Consider the following 15,758-nt stretch of genomic DNA (forward strand, 5'->3'; position numbering starts at 1 on the left):
CAATTAAGATATTCTATTCTCTCACTCACTCATTATCTAAACCGCTTATCCTGATTAGGGTCGCGGGGGGTGCTGGTGCCATCCCAGCGCTCATAGGGCGAAAGGCGGCGAAACACTGAGAACGTGTTTGTTTTCCATCCTTCAAAGTTTGGTGACGCTGGGAATAATACTTTTCAAGATATTAATGCCCAAACATGGCTTCCCAGATAAGGCGTTTTTGAGAGTGTAAAAATCATAAAATATCAAGGGCCAAAAAATATAAAAACATTGGAATTGAACAAAAATATTTTACAGGCCTTACCTTTGGGACCCAAACATTATATAGATAAACTCTGAACAAAATCTGAGACGGTACTGCACCCGCCTCTCCTGGATTCTGTCTGATTTGGCACGGAATGACCCGTCTATGACTGATACAATACGAATCTCGATACATGATTACATACCCAACGCATGAAAGACACGTTTTATACAGTTATATAGCTCAACACTGCGCAAAAGTTTAATTTTAACTCTTCTGTATTTTTGAGAATGGTTGGGACGAAAAAAATCTTGTATCAACACAACCTGCTTATAGGACAGAGCGTGAAAAAATGTAAGATACATTACAATAGACTCCTTTACATTTTGATTACCACGATAACATCTTATTTTGAATCTAATTTATTGTAATGGATTTTTCTTGGCAGACAGTAAAAACTCCGTCAACCCGAAGTTGGGACGTTTGCTAGTGCATCGTAGATAGTAGATTTGCTCTCAGTGCACTCCACATTTAACATGACATTCTCCAGGACGTGTCTCCTCCGTAGGGATTGCCATGCAGGGAGAGAGGGGGGGGTTACACAGTGCAAAAGGAAATTCATTTGATAACCCTTTTAAATAATGATAAAAAGAGAGTATCGCATCGGACTTCACCAGTACAGAAACGCCCGTGCTGATTCAGCAACGATTCCCTCCTAACTTCTGACAAACACGTTCTTTGAATTTGAAGCAGTGCAGCCATATTGTAAACATTTTGCCCAGTGCACCGACTCGTTAAATCTTCTCACCCGTCGTAGCTGGGGTGGAACTGTCAAGCATCTGAATGAGATAGAAGAACGAGTGTGTTGGAGAAGACTGGGCTGGTGCATTGCTTGCGATGATAATCCTTTTTTATAAATGTTAAACTGTGAATGCAGAGGAGACAACATCTACAGTCTACTAAACTTGACGACTGCGGGACTTCTTTCTGAGCGATGAATGACAGTTATAAGGTGTACAGAAGTTGGACGTTATCGAAGTATAAAAAAAGTAAAGGAACAAATTTATAGGATCCCACCCAAATTAGCCACAGTTTGATTGGTTAACTGATGTTAACAGAGGTTCTGTAATTTGTCAGAGGGCAACGTTATTTCTTCCCTCCTATTGGAGACTTTGTAGATTGACTGTTGGGTTAGCAACTTGCTGGACAGACATGTGCTCCCAACCTTGTTTGTCGGGAAGATGGTAGACACCGGGGCGGCGTACGATGACTGTCATCAGGGAAGGGGGCGCAAGGCCGTAGATCGGTGATTGTGATGCACATGTAAATCTTGCCAGGTTCTCAGAGCGACGATGCTCCAAGATGTATGTAGGTTTCACAGTGGTTTGGTCAGAGAAATTGCATCGGTCAAATTGAGCAAGTTCATTTTGAGGCAGTGGAGTGGGAAATCCGAGTAGAAATTCGTGAGGCCCAATGTTGAATGTTCGGATTTCAGCATACTCTCCTTTAGCCGGACTATGCTAACTGGCCAGAATTGTGTTTGTTGTGTGAAACGTAACGATAATATTCACTTGAGTCGGGGACAGCAGATGCAGATATTTCCTTTGTGGGTGGCTATTACGTGGGCTAAAACTTAGAAGCTGGGCTGACCGAGCAGGCAACCATGCTAGGTAGCGAACCAGTTTAGCTAGTGAATGTGCTTACCTAGCTTACTAGTTAGTTAGCATGGTAACTTTGCAATTCTTCCGGGCCTGCATCGAGCAAAATGTTATCTGGCAGGCTGAGACATACGTTACAGAGATATGATGTGACATGAAAAATATTTCTTTTAGCCAAGGTTGTGAATATTGTTTTAATGTTTCGTTCCGGTATATCATAGCTGGCTTAGGGGTCACAAATTTGTATCTGGGACTGTCAGTGACCAGAAACTCTTGCTGCTTTATACTCCAGAGAACCCTTCCGCGTTCCTGTCAAATATGTAAGTAAAATACGGTTTTAACTTATGCTTTTATTACGTGTACTCCACGGTTTTGCGTTTGAGTTATTACTGTATCTGGACTAAAACCCTTCGTTTGCAAATTAATGATATTTATATGGTGTCAAGGAGAAAGGTGATCAGATAGCTTAGCTAACTAGCATAACGTATAACAGCAAAGCTACTTTAGGTTAGCCAGCAGCTTGCTGTTAACCTTACGTTAGGTTAGGTACATACTTATTGTGGTGCAGAGTTAATTTAAGCCGCTTATGATAGAAAATCACATCAAGGAAGCACTAGCTCCATGGCAAAGTCGTTAGATTTTGACCACTTAACATATCAGTTTATCAAATGATCTTGAAGGTACTCCTTCAAGACTTAGTGATCTGCGATGCCTAACTCTACACAATGGACCATTGGTGTCTTGCATGTCCATATAAACAAGGCATGTTCAGACTTCTTCAGAGGCCTTATGCCACCATGACTGAACGACAGTCAGAGCTTTGTGCTTATCTTTATGACTTAAATCTTTCTTTATTATTTTAATCTTTAATTTGGTCATTTCAGGCCTAGGCTCTTACCCATATGGGTTTGGGATTTAGCTATCTGCGGTACTTTTGAGGAAAGGTTCTGGTTGAGATCAGAGTGATGTCCTCATTGCTCAACCTCATTCCTCTCCTTAGGAAGAATTAGCCTCAGATCAGGCTATGCTTGGTCAAGTTACATATATAATCTGGTACCCTTCATGTAGCACATATTTAGTGCTACTGAAATACGCTGTTGTAATGTGATTCTTTGCTCATGCACTCTGCTGCTTTGTTCAGATGGCCCTGTTAGGAATTACAGCAAATATATATGTGCTTGTGTAGGAGGGGAGGGAGGGGGCTGAATGAATTGAGGGAGCGGCTTCAGCAAAACTTAATGGCAAATCTGTCCTAACCCATGAATTTGATTTCTGCTAAGGTAATTTGACATTTTCATTTTAGGTGTAGCGTCTTGGACCTCAGTGTTGAAGCAATCTCTATATCATGCTGTGGTTGCCCTCTCGACTGGGCCTCTTAACCCACGGCAGATTCTCCTTGCCCCTCCTGCCATCCTGCCTGCAAAGCATTCTGGATTCAGGCATCCTCACCGGGATGTATGCCACACGCCTGTACAGCGGTGGAGGGGGTAAACCAGGTCGCCGAGTGGGCCTGGTAGGAGGTGGGCCACCCATCATGGAGAACCACCATCATTCGTTACCACATCACCACCCTCACGTCCAGCCACCACAGACTTACCCCCCCATCTACCAGGGTCGTCTAGACGGCCACCGGCCGCACTACCAGGCTCACCAGCATTATCACTCACACCCCCAGCCTCCTCATCTGCCGCCGCCCCATTACCAGCCTCACGCCCACATGCACCACAGCAAGAAGAAGACCTGGAACTTCATCCACGAGAAGATGAGTTACGACACCTTCTTCACCATGAAGCGGCTGATTGACAGGTCACACAGCGTGGATGAGGTGCTTCGCTGGGTCACCCAGAACCCCGGGAAAATATCTCACAACCACTATCCCATCGCACTGCAGAAGATCGGCCAGCTCCTGCTGTCACAGCAGGCTGGGGGGGCAGGTGGAGGTGGGGGTGGGGGAGGGACTTCAGAAGGGACCCTGCCTGCATCCCCAGGCGGAGGATCAGGAGAAAATGCCTCTCGACAGATTCTGGATCATCTGGATTTCCAGACACTGTGTGACGCCATTGTCAATGACTGTGCCAAGTTTGACAACTTCAGCATTGTCAATTGCCTCTATGCTGTGGCCGCACTCGGTGAGTTTCGTTGGCACACAGCTTATTGTTGCTATGATCACAGTAGCACAAATGTTCAGTCCTCCAAATACTGACATTGTCGGATGATGATTGTGCATCTTTGTGGTTGTGTTCCTTTTTTTTTTTTTTCTGTTGCCATAAAACGTATTTTTTCTAGTGCAAAATTTTATTACGCATAACTTTGCTTCTGACGATGAAGCTGTGGTGGATCTTGTTTTATGTTTTGTCACAAACGAAAGCCGGGGACAGTTTTGCAGTGGGCTGCATGTTGAGAGCAGGGAGAGATTAACCATAATACAGAACCACGCATTATTTTCAGAGGTGGCTTTCGAGTTGGTAGTTTAAGAGTAATTTCTAATGCTGTGGACTTACGTATGATTGCATGTGTTGACGCGTCTTACTACCCAGTTTGTCCTGAACGTGTTACTTTTATTGAGCCACATCTTATTAAACCATTTTGTCGTATAATTCTTGGGTCGTCGTAACATGCTGTTTTTATGCCCTGTATTGTTGTTCATCTGTTCTCTAATGGGCCCTGCATTTCCCAGGGCTGCCCAGTGACTCCCATATTGTCCAGGTTCTGGAGAAGGAGTCCCAGGCTCGTCTGTCCCAGTTCAACCAGAAAGACATTTCCATGGTCTTCAGCAGCAGCATGAAGTTGCATCCAAGCAGCCAGCATCCCCTGATTGAGTCCTGTCTAGCAGGTCTGGAAAAGAACATAGAACGCGAACGTCATCCCCAAACCCTGTTCCTGCTTCTCTCTTACTACCGCACCAAATGGCGTGCCCTCCAGGCTGCCGACGCCGCCTCGCCCGAGCAGCTGATGGTCAACCGTAAGATCCTGCGGCTGGTCAAGCACACGCTGGCCAGCGTGAGCAGCGTACGCGACCACGAGATGGCCTTGCTGGACGAGATGCTGTCCGCCTGTGCCCGAGAGGCCAGCAACAAGAGTCTGGAGCTCATCTTCAGTTCGCATCTGTTCTACCAGAACAGACAGGAAAAGTTCATCAGCAGCCTGGCAGGTGAGCCACGCAGTCTGTCTATTGATTTTTTTTAACCATTATTTCAAGCAGATTTTCAAAGGCAGAGTTGTTCTGTTTTTTTTTCTGATTTAAGGCACTGTCTTCATCAAATCATTCTGGATTTGATCTCTTACTGATATCCATAAGTTACATTGTGTTTTGTAGAGTTCAGGGGTGCGTGGTTGTTTTTGTTTGTGACTGTCTTGTTGTCTTTCAGAGGAATTGCCCAAAAAGGTGGACAGCATCACCCCTTATACTATGGCCCTCATTGCCAAGTATATAGCTCGCCACCGGCTCAGAGAAACACGCTTACTGGACACCATTGCTGACTTTTTAGTTAAGAAGGGTGAATACTTAGACAGCAAGGTAAGAGGGTGGCAGAGAGACAAATATTTGGGGATTTTGGAAGTAGACTGTAGAAAACAAATAAACTGTTTGCCAAAGTACCTTATTTATTAATAAACTTATGTATGTCATGGGAAAAAGAGGGAAAATGTGTGAGGAAATAAGGGTGGTTTTAACTCTGTGCAAACACTTTTCCAGGTGATCCAGAAGTTGGTCTTTCCCTTCAGTCGGATGAATTACCGGCCAGCTAACGAGACCCAGTTTTTCTCCAAACTGGAGATGGTTCTGGAGCTGAAGGCGCTGAGTTCGCCACTGGCCACGGTCAACATCCTCATGTCCCTGTTCCAGCTCGGCCACTTCCCTGGGCTGGTGCTTCACCGCGTCTTCTCCCCCTCATTCATCAGCAATGTCACCAGTGAGTGACCTCAGACAGCTTCCTGCATGACCACATCTCTGATTCAGTCTGCACTGTATTCGCTTACACATGACAAGTTTGCACCAAACAAAGACACGCTTATCATTATTGAGTTAAGGAACAGTGACCTCCTGTCAGTTAGAAATGTTATCGTGGGTCTTTGATGCCTATACCATTATATTTTTTTTATCTGTGTCTAATATGAATTGAGTTGTATGAATTGAGTGACTGAGCGGAAGATTCTCTAATGATCAGTTGCTATATGTGTGACCTCGTAGACAGTCCATACGCTTTGATTGTAAGGCGGTACTTGTCCCTGCTGGATGCTGCTGTGGAGCTGGAGTACAGAGAGTACACTGGACCACGTCTCCAGGAAACCCACAAAGTGCTCATGTTCGACCACGCTCTGACCGCAGATGAAGTCAACCGCAAGTACAGGTTAGTGTCTTGTCAGGCCTTCTTGTGAGGGGATCTGATCTGAGGTTAATAGAAGTCATTAGCAGTGAGTTATCAGATGGGACTAATTTGGTTACAGAGCGATTGGCGTCTCTTGCAGCTATAAGGGTCTGGTTGCTGAGGCCCTGAGACAGCTTGTGGGAGAACACGGTTACAAACAGGATGAAGTACTGCCCCCAGGATATTACACAGGTACGTGTTTCCATTATGTGTTTTTTTTTTTCTTATCGTACCAACATGTTTTGTTCTACCTTTGATAATGTTGTAAATAAAGTTTTTTTTTGTTTTTTTTTTTTCATTCACAGATTTCTTGCTGTGGATTGATGCCGCAGGTCGTGTTCTCCCCATTAGGAGCGGTACTGCGGCTATGTCAATAGGGGTCGGCTCGCCCCCTTGCCCCGTCCCAAAATCGCCAGAGGGTCCTGGTTCTGTTACAGTTCTCACCTCAGACTTCCAAAAGTTTTCGCCTTTTGCGCCTCCGTTGGAGGAGGGGGGGGACAAACGGGCAGGCGACGAATCCGCTTTCTTGCCCCCGCACATGCGTTCGACGGCGCCCGCCAACCAGAGAGGAGGCCCGAACGGGGGGGTTCCACTGGATTACAACCCCTACTACCCCGCAACAGATTACTACAGTACATTGGCGAAGGAAAACTCTCTGGAGAGCCAGGATAGCTCTACCCTCAGCAGCCCATCAGACTGCCTCACCCAGGCAGGGCCCAGTGGGTCAGGGACAGGAGCTCCGCCAGACTCCCTCTTCCAGTTCTCCATTGGGAAGATTTTAGAGGACGAGGGAGGTGCTGCCATCCCGGCGGGGTCCACCCCAGGACCAGACTGTGAGATAACGACCTTTTACGAGGGAGTGACATATCCCGAGGGAGGAGAGAACAATGTTGTGCCCGGCTCTCCTCTTCAGCTTCACCCGTCTGACTGCCCAGACGCAGAGAGAGCCGCTGGAGATCAGGTCAAGAGGTTCGTCAAAGATGTCAACAGATTAACGAATGAATGAATAAACGAGTAAACAAACGCATAAAACAACGGTTGCTTAGAACCGAAAGATCGTTGTCTTGATTAAAAAATAAAGACACGTTCTTACCACCTTCACATATGATGTTACAAGACATTGTGGTCATCGCTGTTGAGTCAAAAAGGACCAGTTTTCTTCATAAAGAAGCAAATACGTAAACACCTCACTCACACATAAGCATTTGAACATGCGACACTTAACTCTCACTTAAAGTCAGAACTACAGCTGGTTAAAACATAACTCCGTCATTTTCACGTGGTAGAATTAAGAGATCAAGTAAGAGAGGTTTAACACTAACTGGTCATGTAATGGGGGAGTCTTGTACACAGAAAAAGTGTATTGGTCCTGTTTGAAAAGGGGGGGCTGTCCTGTTACAATATATCTCTCTTGACTGTCTGCTCCTCCTCCTCACACACAGGGTAATAATGTCAGTTAATGATAAATGGCATTATTGTCACAACTCTGACGTACTGGTGGGCTCCAGGGCAATGAGAGACCGCCACCTGCAACTTCTAGGATACATCATCTTACAGGTGAGCCCTGCCACTCCCCTCAGCCGCTCCTCTTACGTCTGTGAATATATCCACGTGCCCAGAATGCTTAATGTCAGTGATACTTTACGCTTCTGTGGGCTCCAGCTCAGTTTGATGTAGCGGCTCACTCTTAACGTAAATCGTAGCCTAAATGTTGTGTCTGTCTCTCTTACAATCGTTTGTTCTTCTTTGTAGTTGCCATATATGGAGTTGGAGAAGTTGAATGGCATAGAAGAAGTGAAGCAGTACCTCCATAAAAAGCTTTTGGAGGTTCCATTATGACAGCGGAAATGCAACGTGTGTGTTTGTTTGTATGAGTGTGTGCATGTACAAGTCTCACAGTTCCAGAGGTTTCCTTGGTTTGAAAGGAGAGTGTTTTTTGTGTGTGTGTGTGTGTGTGTGAGTGACTGAGCTTGTCTGTGTGCAAACACAAATTGTGACCAGCCCTGGTTTGCAGGACACTTAGGTTAAGATTATTGGGAGTAGATAGTGTCTTGGTACTTGGCTAGGGTGTATTTAAAACAAACTCTGGCCTAAATCTAAAACCATATGTCTTCCAGATTCTGTATCTTAGGAATGTATACAGCCCCTTTCCGCTACAGTAATTTCTTAGATGTTTTTAAGGATGAAGACTCCTTATCTTTGGACATATTTGTATTTAGAAGTGCTACTCCATAGCTCATGACTTCAGGCCACACACTACCTGGTAAAATCACTGTACATTAAACAGTCGTTAGCACCTTTATTGTATGGCTTTACATTTCGGCCAGAGTGAGTTCTTTTGAGGTACATTTGATCATGGATTTGGTGTAGGAAAAAGGAATCGGGAGGTTAACTACGATGTCCTGCTTTTGAGATTACTTTATGGTGGTGTTATTTTTGTTTGTTTGTTTGTTTTTGTTTTGTTTTTGTTTTTGTTTTTTAAATATTCTGTCCCTCATTACTGTTGTAAAGCATGTTGGGGACAGGATGGAAACGGAGACTGAGAGTTTGCCTTGTTAGAGGCAGATGTGATATCTGGTGTATTTAATGACACTAGTACTTTGTAATGCGGTCCGAAGTATAGGCTCCTGGTGTGATCCTCCGAATTCGACCTGTTCATATTAGATGATCACAGACGCAGCCACACCAAGGCCAGGACTGCTCTTCATCACCACATCTGTAAACTGATGTGTTGGAATGATTTGGGGGTCAAAATGAGTTCTTTTTGAAAAATGTTGGATGGGGGTTTTTTTTGATAGTGTCTTATAATTCTGGTGTACTTGGATCCGAGTAGGTTAAATGGATATTAAATGGAGGTGGATTAAATGGAGAATGTGCAGCTGTACTGAAAGTCAGATTATATACATAAATATATATTTTCTCAAATGATCTATCAGCAGTGGTGTCTTATAGAACATTGCAGAGCAGCACACCCAGTGGATTGTGGGAACCTTATTTTGTATGACCCAGCTCTCCCCGTTTTGTTTTACTTCATAGTCGCCAAGAGAGTCATTGTCTTCTCTTAAATGAGTAAATATGGACGCTATTATGTTATTTGTAAAGCACCCCCCCATCACTTTTATTAAAGAGATGGCTTTGGAGTTCTGAATAAGTTACTTTGACATGAACAAGCCATAGTAGACGTTTCCACTTCATCTCTGCCATTTCAGACCGAATCTATCCGCTCAGTCGGTGAACTTTGTCCAGATTTTCCAAACCATGTTGACCTTAGTTTTATCTGAAGCAGTAGAAGTTAAATCTTGTTTCAGTGTGAACAAATTCCCCACCTTCTGCTGCCGCTGTGTCTGTGTTTGCTTTGCTCTGCGCAAGACAGCCAACCATCGCTCGAGCTGGGAAGCAGAAATAATTTATTATGACGAGTTGGTTTGAATGTAAGGGAGACATGAGAGTGGATGTTTGTATTGGGTTGTACGTTGGGAAATGGATGGGAATGTTTGTTTATATACCTATTAAAATGTCTATATAAAAAGACTATTATTAAAAAACGTCTCTGTCTTTTTTCTGATTACTGAACATCTGAAAGTTGGTTTGTTTTTTTTTTAAATAAAAAGTTTGATATAATAATACAGAGCCTGATTGTATAACCATGATGAAATACTGAATAAAACATAAAAGCATTTTAGATACTTAAAATTCTTGGAATCAGGCAAATTACTATGAAAAATGTTTAAAAGATTCTAGGCGTTTTGAGAGTTGTGCTAAAGATGGGTATGATTTTCTTTGAAGAATCTTATTTGAGTGTCTCACAGCCAGATGAAAACCACCTTGATGTTTCATGGAGCTGCCTGGAATGAGTCATGGTCTCTAAATGATGGCTGTGGGTTTTGTGTAGAGTGAAGAGAAATAAGGATGTCTGATCGTAACTGAAGGATGCATTTGCTTTTTCTGTATGTAGGTAGGTAATATGTAAGTGCTATGATCCACCATTTCTGTTGACTTAAGATTTTTTGGCAACATTACATCAATTTTGCCAGACTAAATGCCCAAATCTGTGGATAACTTGTTAACAGCTGGCATCACTGAGCATTTTTTTTGTCAAATATTTAATAAACAGTTCCAACAAACATAATTAAAGAATGGTATAAGTTAAGTATTATTTTGGTCTGGAGTGGCACCACATATGATGTGTACTGTTTTACATGCTTAAAAAGACTTTAGCAGCACGAAGTTGTGAGTGGACTATCCTCTGTGTTATGTTAATAGCCTCGATCAGGTGGCCATGACAGTTTGTAAATTTGTCCATTTGTGTCAGAGTCATGTGAGCATCTGTATGTGAGGGATATAACCAAACAATGTTATCTTAATATATGCAGAAGACTGCATTATGTATGATAGGATAGGGTGGCGCGTATGCATTTCTGAACGATTCATTATTCGTGAGACACAAGTTATTTGATGGAGTGATGAAACTGTAGACAGCTTTGTTTCTAAATTTGAACGACTTAGTCAATGAAATCCGCCGTTATCAACGTTATCAACGCTTAAAATTGAGTCCGTGTGAACTAAGACACTGGTTAAGCTCTGGACGTTTACTCATAGACTTTTATGTTGACGTTTTTATTGCGTTTTGAACCGGAAGTTATATTTCACGTTGACTTAGCAAACAGTCAGGAAGTGTAAGTGGTAGTGAGTTATTATGTGCCGCGATGCGATGTGACATGTCAACAGTAAGTTAATGTTTCATGTTTTGAGTTTGTTGGGTTTTATGTCGTGTTCAGAAATTTTTGTAATGGTTTTCCTATTTGATTAAAAATGATGCCTTTGTTGAACAACGTCTATTTAGTCTCTTATGGTGGCGAATGAATTTTTGGCTGTGTTCCTAAACCACAGCAGGTTTGTAATGAGGTAGCGATCTGGCAACCAGGTGTTGAAGTTAGCTTTACGAAATCTTTTTTCTCGCAGTTTGATTTTATCGCCGTACCATTTTGCTTATTGCCGGAATGATACGAGACTTCATCATGTTGAAAACTTTATATGTCGGCTAGAGCAAGTGACGACAATCTGGTGCTGTTCTGTGACATAGGCATGGAGCTACCTACTCAGCTAGCTGCAGAACTTAGCCATTTCCTGTCAACGTCGCTAGCTTGATAGCAATTTAGCAAATACGGTGAGTATGTGTCAATTTGTTTCAAATAGGTTTGTTAACGTTAGTTTGCCGTGTTTTACCAAAAATTCACTGACCAACGTCAGTTGATTGTCTCGATAGGCATATGTAAGATACAGTCTAATATTCCTGTCTGCACAGTTTCTTTTATTTTATTAAATGTTGATGTTGTCCACTTCTTTTCTTGTTCAACGATTAATCTGTGTAGTTAGTCTTCAAGCATTTTTGCCTATACAGCATGGTTACGGTTGGCTGATGTTCTGGCACCGTTGACCACGTTTGCACGCCTGCAGAAATTGAAATAATTTAACAGATTCTCTGCTTGTGAAACAGGCGGTCGCGGGTCCGTATGGAAAATAGTCAGTCTGCGGAACTCAGTGTTTTTATGTTCAAAGGTTGCTGCACATATTTGGTTCACTTTAGAAGATTATCTAGAAACTATTTCTGTTGACCTAGATTCAGAGCTGAGAAAACTAGTCACAGTCGGCTGAAAACAAAGCAGCAGCACCTTAACTTGCTCAAGGCTATCAAAGCTAGGCGAATAGCTGTTCAGTGACTGCATTTTTCTCTTTTGCCCTATATGGACATAGCTGTGGTGTAAGTCACACTGTAATTAATTCTACATTCATGAACGTATTTGGTGTACAAAAAATGTACGGTTGTGTTGCATATGTCTTGTGCGCCTATTTTATTGATAAAGGTGTAGCTATGTGTGTCAGATGAGTATGCACTCTGTTCATTAAATTTGTGGACTTTTTTTGTATTGCACAGAGGATCAACGTAATTTGTGTTTGGAGACTTTGAAGGGCAGATTTGGTCTGAGAGACAAGGGCTGACATTTATGGATGGAGTGATTTTGAAGTATTCTTGTGTGGTCGTAGCCTCTATTGTAAATGTCAAAGTAGGCATAACTATTTTTCTTGAAAGTGAATTGTAGCAATTACTGTGATTGTGAATTTTTTTTTTTGGTAAAAAAACCACAATAACAATATATTGTTATTGTTTTTAGATTATTTAAAAAGCATGTTTTTTAGTATGGTTTATAGGTATGCTACAGTCAAACCCTACCAGCAGGTTTCATCCATTCATATACCTTACCTGCCATGAAGTTAACCATTATCTGCTTTGTTTGAGTTTGAGTTCATGTGTTTTTGAGACATTTGTGACTGCGCAACACTGCAATGCTTTTGTGATAATTATGTTTGTTTTGCGCTCCGCAGGTGCCTGGTTTTAAGTTGCCTTAGTCTGGGACGCCGCAGCCCAGGATGGCTCTGATAGAGGGCGTGGGAGATGAGGTTACCTTGCTTTTTGGTGCGGCGTTCCTGGTGCTGGTTCTGGTTCTGGCCTGGGCGTCCACTCACACAGTCGAACCCCCTGAACACCTTTTAACTACTGACCCCAGCAATGCCTCCTCCACAGAAACAAACAGCCAGGAGCCACTCCCACCTGGTGACATCACCTCACCATCCAGCAGCCTGAGAGAAGAGAGTAAAGCGGAACCAGGGACAGAGGCAGCGGCCGAGGGACAGTCTTCCCCTGGTGTAGATGAGGAAGGGGGTGGAGAAAGGGGCCTTCCAGAGGTGGCAGAATTTGGGAGGGATGGCCTTAGGCATCGAGAGGCAGCCAGTCCTTCCCTCGGCACGCAGCCCTCTGCCAGCGCCTCAAGTGCCACCCCACCTCCCCCCGATGCGTCCAATGACACGCAGAGAAACATGGTTTTGAGATTAAAGTTCCTTAATGACACTGAGCGAACAGCACAGGTGAAACCGGAGGATACCATTGGTTACATTAAAAGGTAAGAAACTGGAATGTGTCTGTTCACACGAGATTTAGAGTTGGTGCTGAACTTAATCTTGTAGATAGATAAGGGTTTTTTTTTTCTTTGGTTGTGTCGAAGGCTACGTTCACACCGCAGGCAAAAGTGGCCCAAATGTGACTCGATCTGTTTTTATCATAACAGTGTGAACAGCACAAATCACATGGAATCTGATCTTTTCAATTCCGATTTGGGCCACTTCCATATGTGGTCCTAAATCGGATACAAAAATTTGGCTCTCTTTCTCCTCATCCTCATCCTCATCCTCGTTTGTCATCTGCTCACGAATTCGCTGGCTTCCACTGCACATAAACTTATAAATGAAACCGTAAATGCTGACTTCCTTGATAACTTCCGTATGACAGCGTGCTGCATGTGATGTCTTTGTTATTGTTCTTTTGCGCATGCGGGTCAGTTCAAGACCATGACCACTTCACACTGAAATCTGATACTGGCCACATTTAAAAAAAAAACAAAACAATGTGAACAGCCAAACAAAAAAAAAAATTAGATCTGAGCAATAAATCCGAATCGAGCACTAAGGCCTGCAGTGTGAACGTAGCCACAAAGGAACTGAACTTTCGGAGGCAGATGACAATTAAGATTCTTTGCAAAATGCCGGGTAACGTCATATACACTTATAAGTGGGGGTGACTTCAGTTTTTCATGGTATACTTCCCTTGCAGACAGTTTTGTTGGAATCATCTCCCTAAGAGAAATTTGATTTTGTTGTTATCACCCATGAGAATAAACATATGTCATTTCAGACACTATTTCCATAGATGTGAGAGAGCATGTTGTGCCACACATTTGAAGTATTACTGATCAGACGACAAACGATATCGTGAAGCCGTGCACGTGGCCACTTGTGTTCACCCAGGCTGTGTGTGTGTGTATGTGTGCCCACAGGACGTACTTTGCCGGGCAGGAGCACCAGGTGCGTCTCATCTACCAGGGTCAACTTCTTCAGGACGACACTCAAACACTGGCCTCCCTCAACCTGGCAGACAATTGTGTCCTCCACTGCCACATTTCCCAGCATGCCACGCGGGCTGTGCCGGCGGGGGCCAGGGCGGCAGACCAGGTCCACGTGGCCCTGAACGTGGGGAGCCTCATGGTGCCCTTGTTTGTTCTCATGCTGTCAGTTCTTTGGTACTTTCAGATCCAGTACCGCCAGTTCTTCACCGCGCCCGCGACCGCCTCTTTGGTCGGCATCACCATTTTCTTTAGCTTCGTGGCGTTTGGGGTTTACCGTCGTTAAAAAGGGGGTTGTGTCCGACTCCATGGCCATGACCCACTTCTCTCAACACATCTACACTGTTTGCACTCACATTTGCTCACATGCCGGTGCCAGTCTGTGTGGCTTCTTCTGGATCTTAGGACTCTTTAGGGTTGATTAAAGGCTGTGATGATGTCAGAGATATGGTTCAATAATCTCTGAGGCATATTTTTGTTTTTTTGTTTGTTTGTTTTGTTTGTTTGTTTGTTTTGTTACATACAAGTCATATTAATCTGCACCAGATTTGAGTGTGTCACGAACAAATGTGCTATATGTATTTTTGTTTGTTTGTTTGTTTGTTTAGTTTTCTTTTTTAATGTATAGGAAAGCTCATTGTGCCTATCCTAATTTTTCTCTCTCGTTTTCGGTATGCAAGTAACTGGTGATTTGCTGGTGCTTGCTAGTAAGAGGGGTTACGGTTAATGTGACTGTCCAGATTTTGAGCAGGTTTGCATGTCTGTCTCACACATTAGTAGACCAGAGTGGGCAGCACTGATGTTATTAAAGGTTGGGACATCAAAAGTAATTTGTGTAAAATATGGCTTTTTGAAACAAAGAAATAATCTATTAAATCATTCTTTTATTTACTGGTGATGTTCTCTCATGAGTATCTGAAAGTTTGTTTTAAGGCTTATGAACAGTAATTGCAATGACAATGGCAAAGTTACATTCATTGGAATTTCTCTTATGTAATGCTGGTTGTTTACTGATGCATAGCCCTTTTGATGAACACACTAAGGGCCTGATCATGCCGAAAGCTAGTTTATCGGGGTAAGACCACGATTTACGTTATTTAAAATCGACCACCACTATGGGACATAGACTGTGCCAAGAAGATGTACACGGTGTGAGTAGCGTAATATTTTTTTTTAAATATGTAATTACCTGAAATGTTTTGTCCAGTGCAAACACACAAAGATCTGATGAACTGTTCGCTGCACGGGTGGGGTGTAATCAATAAAGTGAACACTCCAGCGTTATGAAACTGTTCAAAACAGATTTACAATATAGTGGGCACAACTGAGCTCTTACTTCTCAGCAGTAATTTGACGACGTTCCCTTAAACCGTTATTGAATCGCTTGTGTCTGACGCTCCCTGCGCCTGCGCTACTCCGTCTGCCGCACTAAGCACCACCAAGCAGACTGTTCGTCCAGACACGGGGCCTTTCCAGCCAGCATCCGTCCATCCAGGTCTAATTCACGGGGGAGGGGGGAGTTGCAGAGAATCTCTCT

At 43.3% G+C, this 15,758-nt stretch overlaps 2 protein-coding genes across 3 annotated transcripts; both read left to right on the forward strand.

Annotated features, from left to right (window-relative positions):
• The first annotated feature begins 1,524 nt into the window (after positions 1–1,524).
• Positions 1,525–9,750, forward strand: fastk (Fas-activated serine/threonine kinase). Of its 2 annotated transcripts, XM_030773915.1 has the most exons (11): positions 1,525–1,609; positions 2,121–2,219; positions 3,203–4,028; positions 4,577–5,050; positions 5,268–5,416; positions 5,594–5,810; positions 6,089–6,248; positions 6,346–6,458; positions 6,572–7,235; positions 7,709–7,823; positions 8,019–9,750. In XM_030773915.1, the coding sequence occupies exons 3-11, from the start codon at positions 3,245–3,247 to the stop codon at positions 8,103–8,105; spliced, it is 2,763 nt and encodes a 920-aa protein (XP_030629775.1). In that variant the 5' UTR covers positions 1,525–1,609; positions 2,121–2,219; positions 3,203–3,244; the 3' UTR covers positions 8,106–9,750. The 2 variants fall into 2 exon arrangements, with proteins under 2 accessions (XP_030629775.1, XP_030629776.1); XM_030773916.1 differs by having other exon boundaries at positions 1,526–2,219; positions 6,367–6,458.
• Positions 9,751–10,937: 1,187 nt separating this feature from the next.
• On the forward strand, positions 10,938–15,076 carry tmub1 (transmembrane and ubiquitin-like domain containing 1). Its single transcript, XM_030773918.1, has 3 exons — positions 10,938–10,993; positions 12,651–13,225; positions 14,156–15,076. The coding sequence occupies exons 2-3, from the start codon at positions 12,696–12,698 to the stop codon at positions 14,505–14,507; spliced, it is 882 nt and encodes a 293-aa protein (XP_030629778.1). The 5' UTR covers positions 10,938–10,993; positions 12,651–12,695; the 3' UTR covers positions 14,508–15,076.
• The last annotated feature ends 682 nt before the right edge of the window (positions 15,077–15,758 follow it).

The sequence above is a fragment of the Chanos chanos genome, chromosome 5 (genome assembly GCF_902362185.1).
Source record: "Chanos chanos chromosome 5, fChaCha1.1, whole genome shotgun sequence".
In the NCBI taxonomy this organism is placed as follows: domain Eukaryota; kingdom Metazoa; phylum Chordata; class Actinopteri; order Gonorynchiformes; family Chanidae; genus Chanos; species Chanos chanos.

Bases quoted from the DNA above. Each gene is read 5' to 3' on its own strand.
- tmub1 (XM_030773918.1), top strand. From the start codon at position 12,696: ATGGCTCTGATAGAGGGCGTGGGAGATGAGGTTACCTTGCTTTTTGGT. The intron at 13,226-14,155 runs GTAAGAAACTGG...GTGTGCCCACAG, and splicing joins ACCATTGGTTACATTAAAAG to GACGTACTTTGCCGGGCAGG.
- fastk (XM_030773915.1), top strand. From the start codon at position 3,245: ATGCTGTGGTTGCCCTCTCGACTGGGCCTCTTAACCCACGGCAGATTC. The intron at 5,417-5,593 runs GTAAGAGGGTGG...ACACTTTTCCAG, and splicing joins GTGAATACTTAGACAGCAAG to GTGATCCAGAAGTTGGTCTT. The intron at 6,249-6,345 runs GTTAGTGTCTTG...ATTTGGTTACAG, and splicing joins GAAGTCAACCGCAAGTACAG to AGCGATTGGCGTCTCTTGCA.